Source organism: Madurella fahalii (genome assembly GCF_045866475.1).
Source record: "Madurella fahalii IFM 68171 DNA, scaffold_1, whole genome shotgun sequence".
NCBI lineage: Eukaryota > Fungi > Ascomycota > Sordariomycetes > Sordariales > Madurella > Madurella fahalii.
The window spans coordinates 4,385,909-4,401,464 of record NW_027263971.1 but is presented as its reverse complement, the minus strand read 5'-3'; the positions used below and the strand labels follow the sequence as shown (position 1 = coordinate 4,401,464).

The following is a 15,556-nucleotide window of genomic DNA, read 5'->3' as shown; positions in this document are numbered from 1 at the left end:
AACAACTGCTTATCTTCCGTATCCCGATCTCGGTCACTCAGCATCCACCGACTTGTTCTTGGTGGACTTCCAGAGTGTCGCCGTCTTGCATCTCCAGCTAAATGGGGGGAAAAAAGCATGCGTTAATAGATAGCCGGGGGGAAGAAAAGTTCCATGAAGAAACTCACAGTATCCGGAGTGTCGCCTGGCTGCACCCGCTGGCCCTCGAACAGGAATCTGACCGAGGCGAGGGTCTTGCCCTGCCTCTCGCAAAAGGCCGTCATGAGCTTCTCGAGCTTGGTGCTACGCTTGATCTTGAAGAAGACCTCGTTGTTGTTGTCCGTCACCTTGATGTTAAGGTGCTCGGTCGCGCCGGCCGCGGGGTGGGACTCGGCGCCTGGCTGCTGGCCGGGGCTTCCGTTCTCGGCGGTATCGGCCATCGTGATCGGAGAAGCTGGGTTCTCTCGCTTGGACGCGGTAAGTTGGATAGTCTGAAAAAAAAAAAAAAGGTCTAGACTGTTGGGAAGTTACTTGCGTTAGCTGCTTCGGGAGACGGGAGACGGGCGATAGACAGCGGTCGGGGGAACGTGCCAAGGCGAAGTTTCACCGGGTCTACACGCTTCAGGCGGAGAGACAGGCGAGAGAGATATACCTGAGCAAGCGCTGGATCACCGATGTTTGGGATGGCTTTGTTTGCCTACGCAAAGGCAAAAAAAAAAAAAAAAAATAAAAAAAAAAATGAGCCGCTGCTGAATGGCTGTGGTATTTATCGAGACTTTGGCTTTGGCGGGGTCTGACCGACGACGGGGGGATTGAGGTGGGATGGGTCTGTGGTGGCGGGGAAACGGTGGGCTTGCGTTGTGGTGGGGTGAACAAAAGTTCCAGAAGTCAGAGGCTTGGGTTCTTCGCAGAGAAAGTTCGCCGACCAGCTCAAAATGGCGGCAAGGAGGCAGAGAGAAGACCGGAAGTGAAGGGAAGCAAGTCGAAACGTGAATCAAAGCCTCAGGTGAAACTTTGTCAACAATCAAAGTCCGGGATTGGCGGTTTGTTGATGAAACCCGCAGGCGGTAAAGAAGTTCCTTTGACAACACGCCTTGTGCAGGGCTGGTCTCCCCGGGTGTTGCAAGCTGTCTGTGAGGTATTCTGCCCGGCACAGCGGAGGTTGCCTTTGGCTAGTTTTTGGGCACGACAAGGCAGCACTGCTACCTAATAGCCACAGAGTGGCGCGGGAACACTCTTTACCGCCGTCCGGTACCTAGTTTGAACACCCGGCCAACAATGACGGGAGCTTCTCCAGCTGCACGTACACTCGTGAACTAGCGGCCCCGGATTGGATTCCTGACATCATCCATCACAACCTTCAGGGGCGCAATGCAACATTCCGACTGTCTAAAAGCCACCCGTCACCAGTTGCAAAGCACATGCCCTGGAACTAGATTAAATAATCGCACATCTAGGCTCGCCCATATCCGACAGAGACGACCGCAGCAATGGTCAGTGATAAATGTTGCTTCTTTCATGCCTCTGGCCGCGAGAACTAATTGAATGATTGTGGCACAGACGCTTGAGCAAGACCTCAAGAGCAACCCTCCTTGCCATCCCCGTGCGGTCCGTCCTATCGCGGAAGAACACAATGGTTTTCATGCTGACATGTGTGTCTGGCCCTCTTAGTGCGCGATACAAGGTATGTTACAGCCCTTCCAGGGCTGCAGTTTTCTGCCGTCACTTGAAGCGCCAGGAGTGGTACTCACTTTGACCCACAGACTGCTTAACAAAGAACGGTTATAATGAGGCCAAATGTGCTAAGTTCGTGGATGCGCTCTACGAGTGCTGCCAGGCATTCTACGAGAGGAACGGGGATAATGCGGTGACTGTCAGTTGCCCCAAGGCAAACCTGTTGCGGTTGAAGATGGAGCAGAGGAGAAAGGGCATACAGTGAGAAGATACCTAACGTCATGTATCACACATCCAAATATGTCCACCTGAAGAACCCCGAGAGGCGCCAGGTAACTTTGAAGGAAGGTGCTGGGTTTCCTCTAGGCTATCATTGAGCGCGCGTGAGGCCGCATGGACCTGAACAAGCAGTGATGGTCTTGTTCCGAGACTCTAATATGAATGCCATTGACATTGATGAGAGAAGAGGAAAAGGATTAAAATTTTCGATCTGGAAGACTTTTCTAACCCACCTCCCCACTCCCCCGGGCCGGGCGGGAAGGTGGGGGCATATGAGCTGTTGCACAACAGCTGTAGCCACTAAGAGATCCGTGCTCCTATGGGCCAAGAGGTGCACAGTACAGTACGTTACTGGACAACGGAAGATGCTGGTTGTCGCTGGCGCCAGTGACAGCTCTCGATTGGCCCTTGCCCGATTTTTCGAGCCGCATCTGACGCGACCCGCGTTCTCAACGGAAGAAGAGTACCTCGGCGTCTGCTGATTGAGCGATTCTGTGCCTCGAGCGGCCTGGGTAGAAACGACATCGCTTCCAGTTCTGCCACCATTGGGGAAATCGCCAATCAATCCCGCAGAATGCGGTAGAGAAGCGGCCGACTTGCCGAAGCTCTACACCTCTTCAAAACCTGGACCACCCGCCACCAAATTAACCAGCTAACCACCACACCGATCCAAGCACAACAAAGTCTATCAGCCGTAGGCCTCCGTCAAATATGGCGCCATCATTTGTGAGCCTCCATTCAAATCGTCCATACTTGTGCGATTAGTTGTTCCTAACGTTGCCAAATCCTAGGATTTCGATGCGGCCTCCCAGTCGCCCTCGCCGAGTCCTGTTCAAGGTTGGTTAACCCCGTACATCAAGCTAGCGCCATCCGTGTCGAGGTGCTTACGCGGCTATAGAACCCGCGCGTGACGAGATTGCGGACCTCGAGGCCACATATCAAGAGAGCACCATCCAGGTTGGCGAGGAGGTCGACTATTTCGCAGCGCAGCTCGACCGCTACAACACGAACCTTAGGGGATCGCCCGCGGAGAAGCGTGCTCAAGTATTCAAGCTAGTCGACTCGTACTATGCCTACACTCGGAAGAGGGCAGACCGGCTGCGTGATCGCCAATCCCAGGACCGATCGGTACGAAGGGGAAGTTGGCAGAGGGCAGGCTCGGCCGACATGGACATTGACGAAGTTGACGACGGGCGGGCTACTGCCGGCCCCGAAGAGGTGCAGCGAGTGGAAGAGGAGGCGCAGACATGGGATCTCCTGCGGCGAATCTTGCCCTTGAGATACCGCGATGCCACCGCAGCGTCGCAGAGGACAGTCAACGACTCGTCGGCTCGGACGCGGGGCCAGTGGTGGGACGAATTCATGGTGGCCGACTCGCTCGCCCGTGAAAGAAAGATTGTGCTCGAGTGGCTCCAGAGCAGTGCGAGCCATGGGCCGCCCATTGACGAGGTTGTGAGTGAGCTCCAGCAGAACGCCGAGAGAGGGGACATACTGGCGCACGGCTGGCTCCATACCCGTCACAAAATCAAACTGCAGAAGAGTGTCAACGGATACCAAGGCGTCCTGGATCCAAACGACGCTGCCGCAGCCCAGTCGCATTTGGGTTCAAACACTCTCATCACTCAGCTCGATCCGGATGCCATCACACGTCAAGCTCGCAAGCTGGAGTCCCAGGACGAGTTCTTCGAACGCGCCATTTGGCTGGGGTGCTTTGAGATGCTTCGCCGGGGTTGTTCCATGGCCGAAATTAGGGAGTGGTGTGCGGTGAGAACAGAGCTCTGGAGAGCCGCATCAATCTCCCCGCTGCCGCTCTCCAACCCCGAGGATGAAGAGCAGGCAGACTTCGACCCAAGCTCTCTAATTCTATGGAGACGGATGTGCTATGCCACCGCTCAGACCGGCGGGACAAGCGAATATGACAGGGCCGTCTACGGGTTGCTGGCTGGTGATATCGCCAGCGTCGAGAAGGTGTCCAAGTCGTGGGATGACTTCCTTTTTGCACATTACAACGCTCTTCTCAGGACACAGTTCGATTCTTTTCTGGCCAAGCACGGCGGCGAAGAAGCGGCAAAGGTTGTTCAGCAGTTCCCCGCGTTCAATGCGGTCGTGCACCACAGCGATCCCATGACCGTTGGCAAGCGCCTCGTCGCCTCATTAGAGACGGATCCGAGAACTAGCAAAGAGGCGATACGTACCTCAAAGGCGCTGCAAGGCGCTATCGTTGCGAACGAAGTAGATCGGCACCTCTTCCACCAGGGCCTGGTGTTGTCCCGACATGCAAACCTGAAAGACAAGTCAAAGTTGCTTCCTGAGATTTCTTTGCCTCTTCTTGAGAGCTTCAACCAGAACAAGTATTTCGGTTTAGCAGACCACGACGGTCTCCGGATACTTGCCCACGTTCTCATCATCGTCTCCACCCTCGACCGCCTCGGCGGCTTCACAAAAGACAGCGGACCCCTACAAACGCGGCATCAAGCTCAAGAACACATCATCGCGGCCTACATCAGTTATCTCCGCCTCGCCAAGCTCGAGGAAATGATACCGTTGTATTGTTCTAAGCTGCACGGCACCCGGCTGTACGAGACGTTGAGTAGAAACCTCATTCACATCGACGATAATGATTCCCGCGTGCACCAGCTCACTATCATGCGGAAGCTTGGGCTCAATCTGGCCGAATTTGTCAAGCGTCAGCCACAAATCTATTTGGACGACGTTCAGGACAAGTCGCTGCGCTGCGGGGCCAAGGGGCAGTTTAAGATCCTTGAGAACGGACCGCCAACACTGAAATACGGCCGCGTCGTTAAACCGGATTTCTTCGGAGAGGATGCTGAATTTGTCGACAAGGATGACGACGTGATCATTCGCTCCATGGAGTGGCTCATGCTTGTTCCGGAGCTGTTCGAGGAGACATGCACCTACGCCATCCGTATCTACAAGTACTTCCTAAGTCAGTCCCCAGCTGCTCCGAGTTTCCGTTCCACTGTTTGATGCTAACGACCCACAGAAAGCATGCGCCTGCGCGCCGCTCGCGCCTTCAGCGAACGCATCTCTGGTCGAGAAATCATCAGGATAAAAACGCCTATCGCAGTCAGGGAGGCTAGCGAAGATGCCGGACCGGGTTGGTTCGACGAGTTCGCCAATGCTGATTTTCCAGCCGAGTTCCTGGAGACTTGCAGTCTGACCAAGGATAAGCTGATCACGCTTGTTCGGAATGTGTGGGAGCTTGAGTGTCTTGTCCGCGCTCTGGACTCGATGGAGACTCTGTCCTCGTTGGCTGGGCTCAGCAGGGAGTATGTTCTCCGTCTCGCGGCTCTCGAGTCGGAATCATGGGCTAACATCGTCGGTTCCAGGAAACCCAGCAAGTCGCGCGAGATGTGGCAGCACACCAGCCAAGAGGTGCGCTCGGCCAAGGCATGCATGCAGCCGGTGCTCAAGAACTGGCTGTTGGTATCGAATGATGGTGAGAAAGAGCGCCTTTGCGTGATACTGAGGTTTTGGGGACTAACGGAGTGGCGGTAGTTGACAACGAATTCCGAGAACTTCGCGAGGCCTACATCCCAGAGACAGTACTGGCTTATATCAGTTGCCTGCATTTTGCGGGAACGTCCCTTTCGCGGGACAACCTCCTGGAGTGCATGGAGCTCGCCGCGGTAATTGCTGAGAAGGGCTCGGATGTGGCCCAGGAATTTATGAAGTGTAACAGGATGAAGGAGCTGCTCGAAGCGTTTACGTCCTGCAGCAAGGCATTGGCGATTTGGACAAGCGACAAAAAGGGGTCGCAGACCAACTCCAAGAAGATAAGAGAAATGGGCTGGTACGTACTCTTCCTCGCGATGGCTCGGTATTTCCCATTTGCCGGTTACCTCGACTGACAGAGTGTAGGTCACGAGAACTGTGGTCTATCAAGCCGTAAGGCCGAATCGGAAGGGAGACAGGATAGCAGTTGTACACTATTGGGACGATATTGGAGGACAGAACCCTGAAGGTTTGTAGTGGGAGTGGAAGCTTGAGGGCCGGGTACGTCTCGTGACGGTATCGCACCGCGGAAGTGGCACACGAGATTTACAGAACATTGTGCCCTATGGATCTTCGAAGATGAGGCGTATCCTCACCAGGCACATATCCCCAAGATCAGGCAGCACATCGGCGTTGTGGTTCGACGGCTCGGGTCCGGGGTAGAGTCGGGCGTTGGGTTGGAGTAGGTCACGACATCGAGGGACCTACAGATGGGATGGATGTACCTCTTAGTATACGCGCCCTCAGCATTAGCTGTGGCTCTGATTTCTTCACACACCCGGTACCGTACGTTACCTCCTGCAAGGATCACAGGAAACCGTCGGTGAATTCCTACGGCCCCACACTCATCCCTGAAAGATGGTGCGGGGAAAGTCCATAATCGTCTTGCCTAGATCTGGTGGGAATCTACCACCGGCTTCATAATTCTCTACGAAGCGGAAATCTACTGTTATAGGAATCTGAGGAGATATGGCTGAACCTGGTGATAATGGAAGCGGCAGCAACGGCGAAAGACCGCTGTACGGCCAGTACCAGTTTGATCTCTATGCCCAGGCCCTCATCGGCGGCAAGATGCCCATTGTCACGACCGATCCGAACAAGTTGGAGCAGGAGGCTAAGAAGGCCATGACGCCCCAAGGCTTCAACTATGTCTCTGGCGGTGCCGGAGAGCAAGCAACGATGCACGCCAACCGGCTCGCGTTCCGCCAGTGGAAACTGATTCCACGCATGCTGCGGCCGACCTTGCCCCGTGATCTTCGCGTGACTTTGTTCGGCAAAACCTATAGTAGGTATCAGAAAAAAGAGAAGGAGAGGGGGGGGGAGGGGGAGGAGGGTGTGATGAGTACGGGAGCCCAAACCAAGTCAGTTGAACTAACGAAATCAACCCAGGCACACCACTCCTCATGGCCCCAGTAGGTGTCCAATCTGCCTACCACCCGTCCGCCGAACCGGGCGTTGCGACAGCCTGCGCCTCGCTCGGCGTCCCCTTCATCTACAGCACCGCAGCCAGCACCCCCATCGAAGCCGTCGCCGCAGCCATGGACAGCGTCCCGCTCCCCGCCGCCGAGAAGCCTCCCCCGCGCTGGTTCCAACTCTACTGGCCGCTCTCCGACACCCTGACCTCCTCCCTCCTCGGCCGCGCCCGCAAGGCCGGGTGTGACGTGCTCGTCGTCACCCTCGACACCTTCACCATGGCCTGGCGCCCGCTGGACCTCGACACGGGGTACCTGCCCTTCGCGGTGGGCGAGGGCAACGCGCTCGGCTTCAGCGACGGCGTCTTCCGCGAGCAGTTCGCTGCCCGGCACGGCGCCGACGCCGTCGAGGACAACGTCCTCGCCGCCAGCCGCATGTGGGCGGCCGAGGTCTTCTCCGGGCATGCCCACCGCTGGGAGGACCTAGCAGCGCTGAGGCGGATGTGGGGGGAGGACGGCGGGGCCATCGTGCTCAAGGGGGTGTTGAGCGTTGAGGATGCGCTGATGGCGGCGAGGTGCGGGGTCGATGGGATTATCGTGAGTAACCACGGCGGGAGGCAGTTGGATGGGGCGGTGCCGAGCTTGGAGATGTTGCCCGAGATTGTCGATGCGGTGGGGGAGAGGCTAACCGTCCTGTTCGACTCGGGGGTGAGGACGGGGGCGGATGTGATCAAGGCGCTGGCGCTCGGAGCAAAGGCGGTGCTGGTTGGGAGGCCGGTAATATATGGTCTGGGGATTGCCGGGAGTGAAGGGGCGAGGCACGTGCTGGCGGGACTGCTTGCTGATATTGACCAGTCGATGGGTTTAGCGGGAGTGAAGAGCGTGGGTGAGTTGAACCGGAGTATGCTGAGGAGGATTAACTATGGGGGTGATGTCAAGTCGTCGCTTTGATGGTTCTGCTCGCGCTTCGAGATCGTGTTGCTGCGTTGCGGGGGTATAAGGGCAAGAGGGCAAGATCAGGCCGTCCATGGTTTATCTTGTGGACTAGAGGTCGATTACCGGACTCGGTCGGCCAGAGAAGCACGTGGTAAGAGGGGCCAGCAGCATTCTTCTTGAAGAAAAGCAATCAATCTATGCCTGCCTGCTAACGCCCGTTATCGAAGAGATCCCTATTTACAGATTCAAAAATCACCTCGCAGCGTCTCTGTCTAGGCCGTTTCAGTGATGCCCGTTTAGGCTCAGCACTTCCCGCCTCTTCTTCACCGCCTTAGCGAGCATATCTAGGACCTCGACTGTGTCCTGCCATCCGATACAGGCGTCGGTGATACTGACACCATACTGGAGGCCCTCCTTGCCCTCCTTGGGAACCTTTTGGTTGCCTGCATACCAAGTCAGAAGTGCGCGGCGGCGATAGCGGCTTGGGGAGCGACTCACCCTCATTGATGTTGCTCTCGATCATGACGCCCATGATACCCTCCTCACCATTCTCGATCTGCTCGGCCAATGCTGCGGCAACCTTGGGTTGGTTCTTGTGGTTCTTCAGCGAGTTGCCGTGGCTGCAGTCCACCATCAAGCGCTGCCGCAAGCCCGCCTTCTTAAGCGCCGCCTTGGCTTCCGCGATGCTCTGCGCATCGTAGTTGGTGCCCCTGGTGCCGCCACGCAGAATTACGAAGCAGTCCTCGTTGCCAACGGTTCCCACGATGGCCACGACGCCAGGTTTCGTTACCGACAGGAAGTGATGGGGGTGCTTGACGGCGCCAATAGCGTCAACAGCGACTGTCAGGCTCCCATCGGTGCCGTTCTTGAAGCCCACGGGGAAGCTCAGGCCGCTGGCCAGCTCGCGATGGAGCTGGCTCTCGGTTGTCCTTGCGCCGACAGCACCGACGCTGAGCACGTCGGCCAAGAACTGGGGGCTGATGGTGTCCAGCATCTCGCTGGCAATGGGCATGCCCTTGGATGTGAGGTCAACAAACAGCTGCCGGCTCAACCGCAGGCCCTTGTTGATCTTGAAGCTGTTGTCAATATCCGGGTCATTGATCAAGCCCTTCCACCCCACCGTCGTGCGCGGTTTCTCAAGGTACGAGCGCATCACGATCAACAACTCATCCTTGTGTTTCTCCTTCTCCTTCAGCAACATGTCGCAGTACTCGAGCGCGGCCTGGGGGTCGTGGATTGAGCAGGGCCCAATAACCACCAGCAGTCTCTGCTTCTCATCAGTCCCGTTGACAACAGCGACGGCCTCCTCGCGGCCCTGGAGAACGGTTTGCTTCGACTTGGCCGTCTGAGGGATTTCATGTTGAAGGAGGTTGGGGGGGGTCAGCGGGTTGTAGCCACGAACTGGTCCCGAGTTAGTGCGTGCTGGATGCGCAAAGGGCAGCGGAGTGATCTCCTACTCCTCCAGTCTTCGCTCTCGGCTTTGTTGCCGACATTCTTGTTTTCGATGTAGAAAGAAGTCTGGAGGGCCCAGTGAGTCAGCCATGGCGGACGGGCGGCGAGTGTCAGCGACATTTGACTTACAGACATGTTGTCGGCACTTTTCAATAGCAACTCAGGTAAATACGGGCCAATCGATAGCGAAAAAGAAAGGCCGCACACTCAACACTATGGAGCAGCTTCAGGGAAACCTAGAGGGTGGGACGACAGGAAGACGATCTGTTTTAGTTTATTTTTTTTTTCGCCAACGGCGGTCAAAGGGGTAGAGCTGCCATTGCCCCTCCGAATGATGAGGGGCAACTACGGCGCTATAAATCGGAAACTGTCTAATGGTCCAAATCCATTCGCAAATTTATCCTAAACCCACCCCGGGGAAGAATGAAGAAAATCCTACTTTCCGTTCATTCTCACCAGTCCACGGATTCGATTTTGTGCAAACCAATACTTTCCACCTCTGGCAGCTGGAAGCTGTCCTCGTAAGCCACTCGCAGCGGCCCGGATCAACTACGGCGGCCGGATCCTGTCAGATCCATATTAGCGGTCCGGATAGACTGCCGATAACGGCCCGCATCAACTGCAACGCCTTTGACGGACTGCGGCGGCACCGATCAACGGCAACGGCCCGGATTGACTTGCACCTAATGTACTGCTACAACACTGGCACCCAGCAGTCAGTCAAATACCGTGGCAGACCGTCCCAAACTGTCGCGGTTAAGCTGGGCTATTGCTGTTAATCCAAAAAGTGTCGATAGCTATCACCAAGTGCAAAGTTCCGTACTCTATAACAGAGAACAAGGTGCGGGTAGGCAAGTCAGCCAAATGATGTTTCTATTACGACGGGAGACGTAGGCGGATAAATTCTTTAAGTGATGTTTGGGCCCCTCATACTGTTTTCCAGTTTGTAGCGCCGTAGCGGAATGACTCGATGTGGGGTGCTTGTCCAGCTGAACCACTCGCCTGGAAGAAACGCCGACTTCGGCAGCAAGCACATGTCAGGCCATCGCGTCTCGATGGAACCCAGGAAGATTTAGTAGGGATTGCTCTATCGCCCGGTCACTTCACAGTAGACATGCCCATGAGAGAAGTGGACATTCGCCCAGGGTAGTATTCGAGTGCGCAACAAAGCCATTGTAAACCAGGATATTCCCGAGGGCTCGTGACGGCCGCAAGCCCCGAAAAAGGTCTGATAGCCAATGGATTACCTGACACTATACGTCTCTACTCCTAGAAGAACTGCCTTGTCGATCTCGACTCCCACGGTTTGTAATTAGAGCGGTTAGCCCGGAGCATGTCTGTTACGTGGAGATGACCAACAAGCAGACAGTCAGCTGGATTTTAAGACTTGGGAATCTGAGACGGTTGTCTATGTACAGTACAGTTCATATGTTTGTCACTAATAACTGTACTGAGACGCTGGGACAGGAACCCTGCCGTTAGCCAATTACATGATTGATATTATGCAGAGTCTTTCGACCCCTCCCAAAATGAAGAGCAAGACTCTAGCACCGCAAATCAATCTTGGCATCGATGAGGGACCCGCCGTGATTTCTCCACTTCCTGCAGCAAGAGCTCCCCATTTTGGGGTCGCGCGCCAAGACACGTGGAGGGCGTTTCGCGACAACCATCTAGACGGGAATCACGTTCTGGCCGGATTAACGGACAATAATACTCAACATGACCGACACCAGCAACGACGACGACGCAAAGTCAAACAAGCGCAGCCATGCGGAATTTACAGGCGACGATGGCTCCGGTATGGCTTGGGAACACCCCGCAGCTCCCGCCTTCGAGTGGGCGTACCAGCTAACCCTCGCGCCCTTAGAAAGCTCCTCGGACGACGATATGGGGCCCCAGTTGCCTTCGGCAGCCCCTAAGAAGAAGCGGCGCGTTCTTCCCTACGAGCAGCTGTACATATCGGCCCTCCCCAAGTCGGCGCGTTACTCTAAATCCCTGATGCACAAAGAGCAACTGTCCTTCATCACCATGACCCCACTTACCGACTTTCTCATCACGACATCGGTTGACGGCGTAGTAAAGTTCTGGAAGAAGGTTGCAGAAGGCATCGAGTTTGTCAAGGAGTTCAAGGCACACCAAGGCGAAATCCGATCTGTTTCTTCCAGCCACGACGGGCGGAGCTTTGCCACGGCCGGCGTGGACAAGACGGTCAAGCTGTTTGACGTGGTCACTTTTGATCTCTTGACTGTCGTCCAACTTGACTTTACGCCGCGTTGCGTGTGCTGGGTTCACAAGAGAGGAGCTTCTCTGCCTCTCCTGGCGGTTTCCGACAGCGAAGCCAAGCCGAGCATTCGCATCTACGACGGCAGGGGCGAAAGCCAGGAACCCATCCACACCATTAGGGGTCTGCATAGGAGTCCCGTATCCCTTATGGCGTTCAATGACCGATACGACTGCGTCATATCGGCCGACGAAGGCGGCATGATCGAATACTGGCGCCCGGGAGGATCGTACGAGAAGCCCGACAACGTCTTTCAGTACAAAAGCTCGACCAATCTTTTCGAGTTTAAAAAAGCAAAGTCTGTGCCGACATCGCTCACTTTGTCGCCGGATGGTAGTCAGTTCGCGATCATCTCCTTTCCGGACCGGAAGATCCGGGTTTTCGATTTCGCCACGGCTCAGCTTCAGCGGACATATGACGAGTCTCTCGCCGTCATCGAGGAAATGCAGCAAGCCGGTACAGCACTTCAAAAAATGGATGCCGTCGAGTTTGGTCGCCGGCTTGCTCAGGAGCGTGAAATCGACTCGCCGGCGCTTCGTGACAAGTACAACCTCGTTTTTGACGAGTCGGGCCATTTCATCCTATACGGCTCCTATCTGGGAGTCAAAGTTCTAAACACGTACACAGACGAGGTGGTAAAGGTGTACGGGCGAGAAGAAGGGTTCCGTCCATTGGCGTTGGCGCTGTACCAAGGCCAACCCCAGAAGAAGGGCGTGACAACTGTCGCCATGGCGGCCTCGAGCAACCCCCTTTTGCAAGAGTCGGAAAACAGGGATCCAATCTTGGTTGCCACGGGGGTGGGGAGGGTTCGCTTTTACATGTTCACCAACGAAGAGGAGTTTTCCAAGTCGACAAGAGATGTCCAAAACGAGAAACCCGCTGTGCTAGGCCAAAAGAAGGTCGAGCAAAAGAAGGCGGCCGAGACGGGTACATCGGCCATCATACACACCACCTACGGCGACATTCACATTCGGCTATTCCCCGATGCCGCACCAAAGGCGGTAGAGAATTTCGTGACACATTCTAGGCGCGGGTACTACAACAACACAATCTTTCACCGTGTGATTCGCAAATTCATGATCCAAGGCGGAGACCCTCTTGGCGATGGTACTGGCGGTGAAAGTATCTGGGGGAAGGAGTTCGAAGATGAATTCAGCAGCTTGAAGCACGATAAGCCGTATACCGTCAGTATGGCTAACGCTGGTCCTAACACCAACGGAAGCCAGTTCTTCATCACAACAGAGAAAACGGTAATGTCACTTTCCATCACTGCCCGATGTTGTATGCATGCTGACACGTCCTTAGCCCTGGCTTGACAACAAACACACCATTTTTGGCCGCGCTGTGCAAGGGCTGGACGTAATTCACAGGATCGAAAATGTCAAGACGTACAAGGAGAAACCGGTGGAGGACATCAAGATCCTCAATATCGACATTCCATAGCAGCAGCAACACCAGGGTTTCTGGATAGCCAATCACCTCCGGTCTTTGTTTGCCACTGGAAAGGCGCCAATAACCTGCCTGCAAAGCCGCAGACTGAGCGCGTTTCCCCGGATTGGGGGAAATGTCCTTTAGGACATCGAGGTCCACCCGTCTTCCCATACAGAACCTTGACCATAGATCTTGCAGTCTCGGGGAAAAGGAAAAGCGGTAATTAATCCGACGGTAATATGGCTTCAGTCCAAACACGCTCAAGACATTAGCAGAAGAACCCACGTGTCATCCTAGTTCTGGTGGAACGTTGATCGCTTGGCGTACGTCTCGTCGTGGTTGTCCGGATTGACGAGCCATGCAGAATCCTGGTCTATCGCCAGCATAAATCAGGGCCCACCTGTTGATGGTATACTCACAGCCAGCGCTCAATGACAAACTGGGGGTTTTGATCATCGCGGGTACTATGAAAACATCTAGTAGAAATCGGGACTGGGTCCAAGCTGAGTACTTTATGCCTCGGCCCATTGAGGGACGACCATCTTCCGTCCATAGAAAGGTCAGGCAAGAAGGTGCTGGATTCAAGGATCCCGAGAGGAACAGGCAGGACTGACGACAATGGCCGGTCCGGAGCTAAGTTAGGGTAAAGGTTGAAGTCCAGCACACAAAGGATCAATTGCCAGCGCCAGGTGTTAACATATCCTACCCATAGCTTGGTGGGCACCGTAGGGTCGTTGTTGAGTCTATATGTATCGATTCAATGCGGAATTGATCGATTGTTGCATTCTTTTTCTGCGCAAGTACTACATCGGCGCCTGGCATTTGCTTCGGGGGAATATGATCTAGCTGTCGAGATGTTGGGAACCCGGAGCTTCAATCTAGCATAGAATATAACACAGCGTCGGTAGACCAAGATTGTTTTACTTGTGACGGGTATGCACCCTGGAAATCGAGAGGACGAAAGCATGCGCGGCCCCGCCAGCCCCGTCGGGAGCTTGGGGATGTCGGGAGGAAAAGGCTGGGCGGAAAATCAATCAGCCGTGGGTAGAGTGAACAGAGCTTGATTGGCTGGCCAATGAGATGGCCAGAGTTCCTAAGAATCCCGAATCTGAGAAACCTGACCTGGAGTCGACGTTCCCCAGCTCGAGCCTACAACCTCAAAACACCGACGGTGGCAGCCAATTGCCTTGTCAAACCGACCGACGACACCTTCCTAAGCTCCGCAAAGGCGTGCCGACCATGCTGGCGAGGTCCTGCCTGCGCACGGCGCGCGCATTCGCCGGCGCGAGAAATGGCGCCGTGCAATTTACCAAGGTATGCTTTCTGTGCTTGCCGTGGCCTGTGGCATGACCCCATCGACGACGACATCCGGCTCGCCCAATTGCACCGCCAACCCCGCCCCGTCCATCGAACCACCCCCGGAGCTGTCTCGTGTGTCCCTGTCGTAGCTAACGCCCATGTCTGCCAGCGCGCTGCGTCTTCCTCGAGCTCCGGGTCGACTGCCGAATCACCGCTCCGGTTGAACATTGCTGCCGCCGCCGCTACCGCCGTCGCTGCCGGCTCCATTGCCTGGTACTACCATCTCTACGGACCCAATGCGGATGCCATGACACCGGCCGAGGAAGGGTGAGTGCTACCGCCGAGACTTTGCCGTGGGCCGAGGTTACCCCGTCCGCGTTGAGGCATATTCGGCCAGCCGCGTTGTCGCGGACACGACCCAGGAGAAAGAAAGATCACGAGGCTGATTTTCGATGCAGTCTACATCCTACCAAGTACCCCTGGGTCCACCAGCAGTGGTTCAAGACCTTTGACCATCAGGCGTAAGCTTCCTACCCCCGCAAACCTGGTATATGGATTGCTCACAAGACCCCCATGCAGACTCCGGAGAGGCTTCCAGGTGTACCAGGAAGTCTGCGCCTCGTGCCACTCGCTCAGCAGAGTGCCTTACCGCGCCCTTGTCGGCTCCATCCTGACTGTCGACGAGGCCAAGGAGCTTGCCGAGCAAAACGAGTACGACACGGAGCCCAACGACCAGGGTGAGATCGAGAAGCGGCCCGGCAAGCTTTCCGATTATCTCCCCGCTCCTTACAAGAACGACGAGGCTGCCCGCTTCGCCAACAACGGAGCCCTCCCCCCCGATCTCAGCCTGATCGTTAAGGGCCGCCACGGCGGTTGCGATTACATCTTCTCCCTCTTGACCGGCTACCCCGATGAGCCCCCTGCAGGCGCCCAGGTCGGTGCGGGCTTGAACTTCAACCCTTACTTCCCCGGTACGGGCATTGCCATGGCCCGTGTCCTGTACGATGGCCTGGTTGAGTACGAAGACGGAACCCCCGCGTCGACGTCGCAGATGGCCAAGGACGTGGTCGAGTTCCTCAACTGGGCGGCCGAGCCCGAAATGGACGACCGGAAGCGCATGGGCATGAAGGTGCTGGTTGTCACGTCGGTTCTGTTTGCCATGAGCGTCTGGGTCAAGCGGTACAAGTGGGCGTGGCTCAAGTCGAGGAAGATCGTCTATGACCCGCCAAAGACGGGCAGCACCCGCCACTGAGCGCTAGGCGAAGCCGCAGCAAGAAGACGCTTGGCCTCTCTTTGT

At 55.8% G+C, this 15,556-nt stretch overlaps 7 protein-coding genes across 7 annotated transcripts; 5 read left to right on the top strand and 2 right to left on the bottom strand.

Annotated features, from left to right (window-relative positions):
- Positions 1 to 37: 37 nt before the first annotated feature.
- Positions 38 to 419, bottom strand: SMT3 (SUMO protein smt3; the record flags this gene model as incomplete). Its single annotated transcript, XM_071056787.1, has 2 exons — positions 38 to 97; positions 168 to 419. 2 exons carry the CDS (start codon positions 417 to 419, stop codon positions 38 to 40), a joined length of 312 nt encoding a protein of 103 aa, XP_070912888.1.
- A 1,105-nt stretch (positions 420 to 1,524) lies between these two features.
- Positions 1,525 to 1,918, top strand: CMC4 (Cx9C motif-containing protein 4, mitochondrial; the record flags this gene model as incomplete). The annotated part of the gene is made up of 3 exons (XM_071056786.1): positions 1,525 to 1,587; positions 1,651 to 1,663; positions 1,743 to 1,918. 3 exons carry the CDS (start codon positions 1,525 to 1,527, stop codon positions 1,916 to 1,918), a joined length of 252 nt encoding a protein of 83 aa, XP_070912887.1.
- A 725-nt stretch (positions 1,919 to 2,643) lies between these two features.
- On the top strand, positions 2,644 to 5,845 carry NUP84 (Nucleoporin nup84; the record flags this gene model as incomplete). The annotated part of the gene is made up of 7 exons (XM_071056785.1): positions 2,644 to 2,658; positions 2,724 to 2,769; positions 2,831 to 4,879; positions 4,937 to 5,222; positions 5,283 to 5,392; positions 5,452 to 5,746; positions 5,815 to 5,845. The coding sequence occupies 7 exons, from the start codon at positions 2,644 to 2,646 to the stop codon at positions 5,843 to 5,845; spliced, it is 2,832 nt and encodes a 943-aa protein (XP_070912886.1).
- A 572-nt stretch (positions 5,846 to 6,417) lies between these two features.
- On the top strand, positions 6,418 to 7,811 carry MFIFM68171_01362 (FMN-dependent dehydrogenase; the record flags this gene model as incomplete). Its single annotated transcript, XM_071056784.1, has 2 exons — positions 6,418 to 6,733; positions 6,838 to 7,811. The coding sequence occupies 2 exons, from the start codon at positions 6,418 to 6,420 to the stop codon at positions 7,809 to 7,811; spliced, it is 1,290 nt and encodes a 429-aa protein (XP_070912885.1).
- A 267-nt stretch (positions 7,812 to 8,078) lies between these two features.
- On the bottom strand, positions 8,079 to 9,383 carry ARO3 (3-deoxy-7-phosphoheptulonate synthase; the record flags this gene model as incomplete). The annotated part of the gene is made up of 4 exons (XM_071056783.1): positions 8,079 to 8,239; positions 8,295 to 9,197; positions 9,254 to 9,314; positions 9,378 to 9,383. The coding sequence occupies 4 exons, from the start codon at positions 9,381 to 9,383 to the stop codon at positions 8,079 to 8,081; spliced, it is 1,131 nt and encodes a 376-aa protein (XP_070912884.1).
- A 1,584-nt stretch (positions 9,384 to 10,967) lies between these two features.
- cyp15 (Peptidyl-prolyl cis-trans isomerase cyp15) lies at positions 10,968 to 12,972 on the top strand (the record flags this gene model as incomplete). The annotated part of the gene is made up of 3 exons (XM_071056782.1): positions 10,968 to 11,046; positions 11,116 to 12,779; positions 12,835 to 12,972. The coding sequence occupies 3 exons, from the start codon at positions 10,968 to 10,970 to the stop codon at positions 12,970 to 12,972; spliced, it is 1,881 nt and encodes a 626-aa protein (XP_070912883.1).
- Positions 12,973 to 14,199: 1,227 nt separating this feature from the next.
- CYT1 (cytochrome c1) lies at positions 14,200 to 15,511 on the top strand (the record flags this gene model as incomplete). The annotated part of the gene is made up of 4 exons (XM_071056781.1): positions 14,200 to 14,274; positions 14,429 to 14,586; positions 14,718 to 14,780; positions 14,839 to 15,511. The coding sequence occupies 4 exons, from the start codon at positions 14,200 to 14,202 to the stop codon at positions 15,509 to 15,511; spliced, it is 969 nt and encodes a 322-aa protein (XP_070912882.1).
- Positions 15,512 to 15,556: the final 45 nt, after the last annotated feature.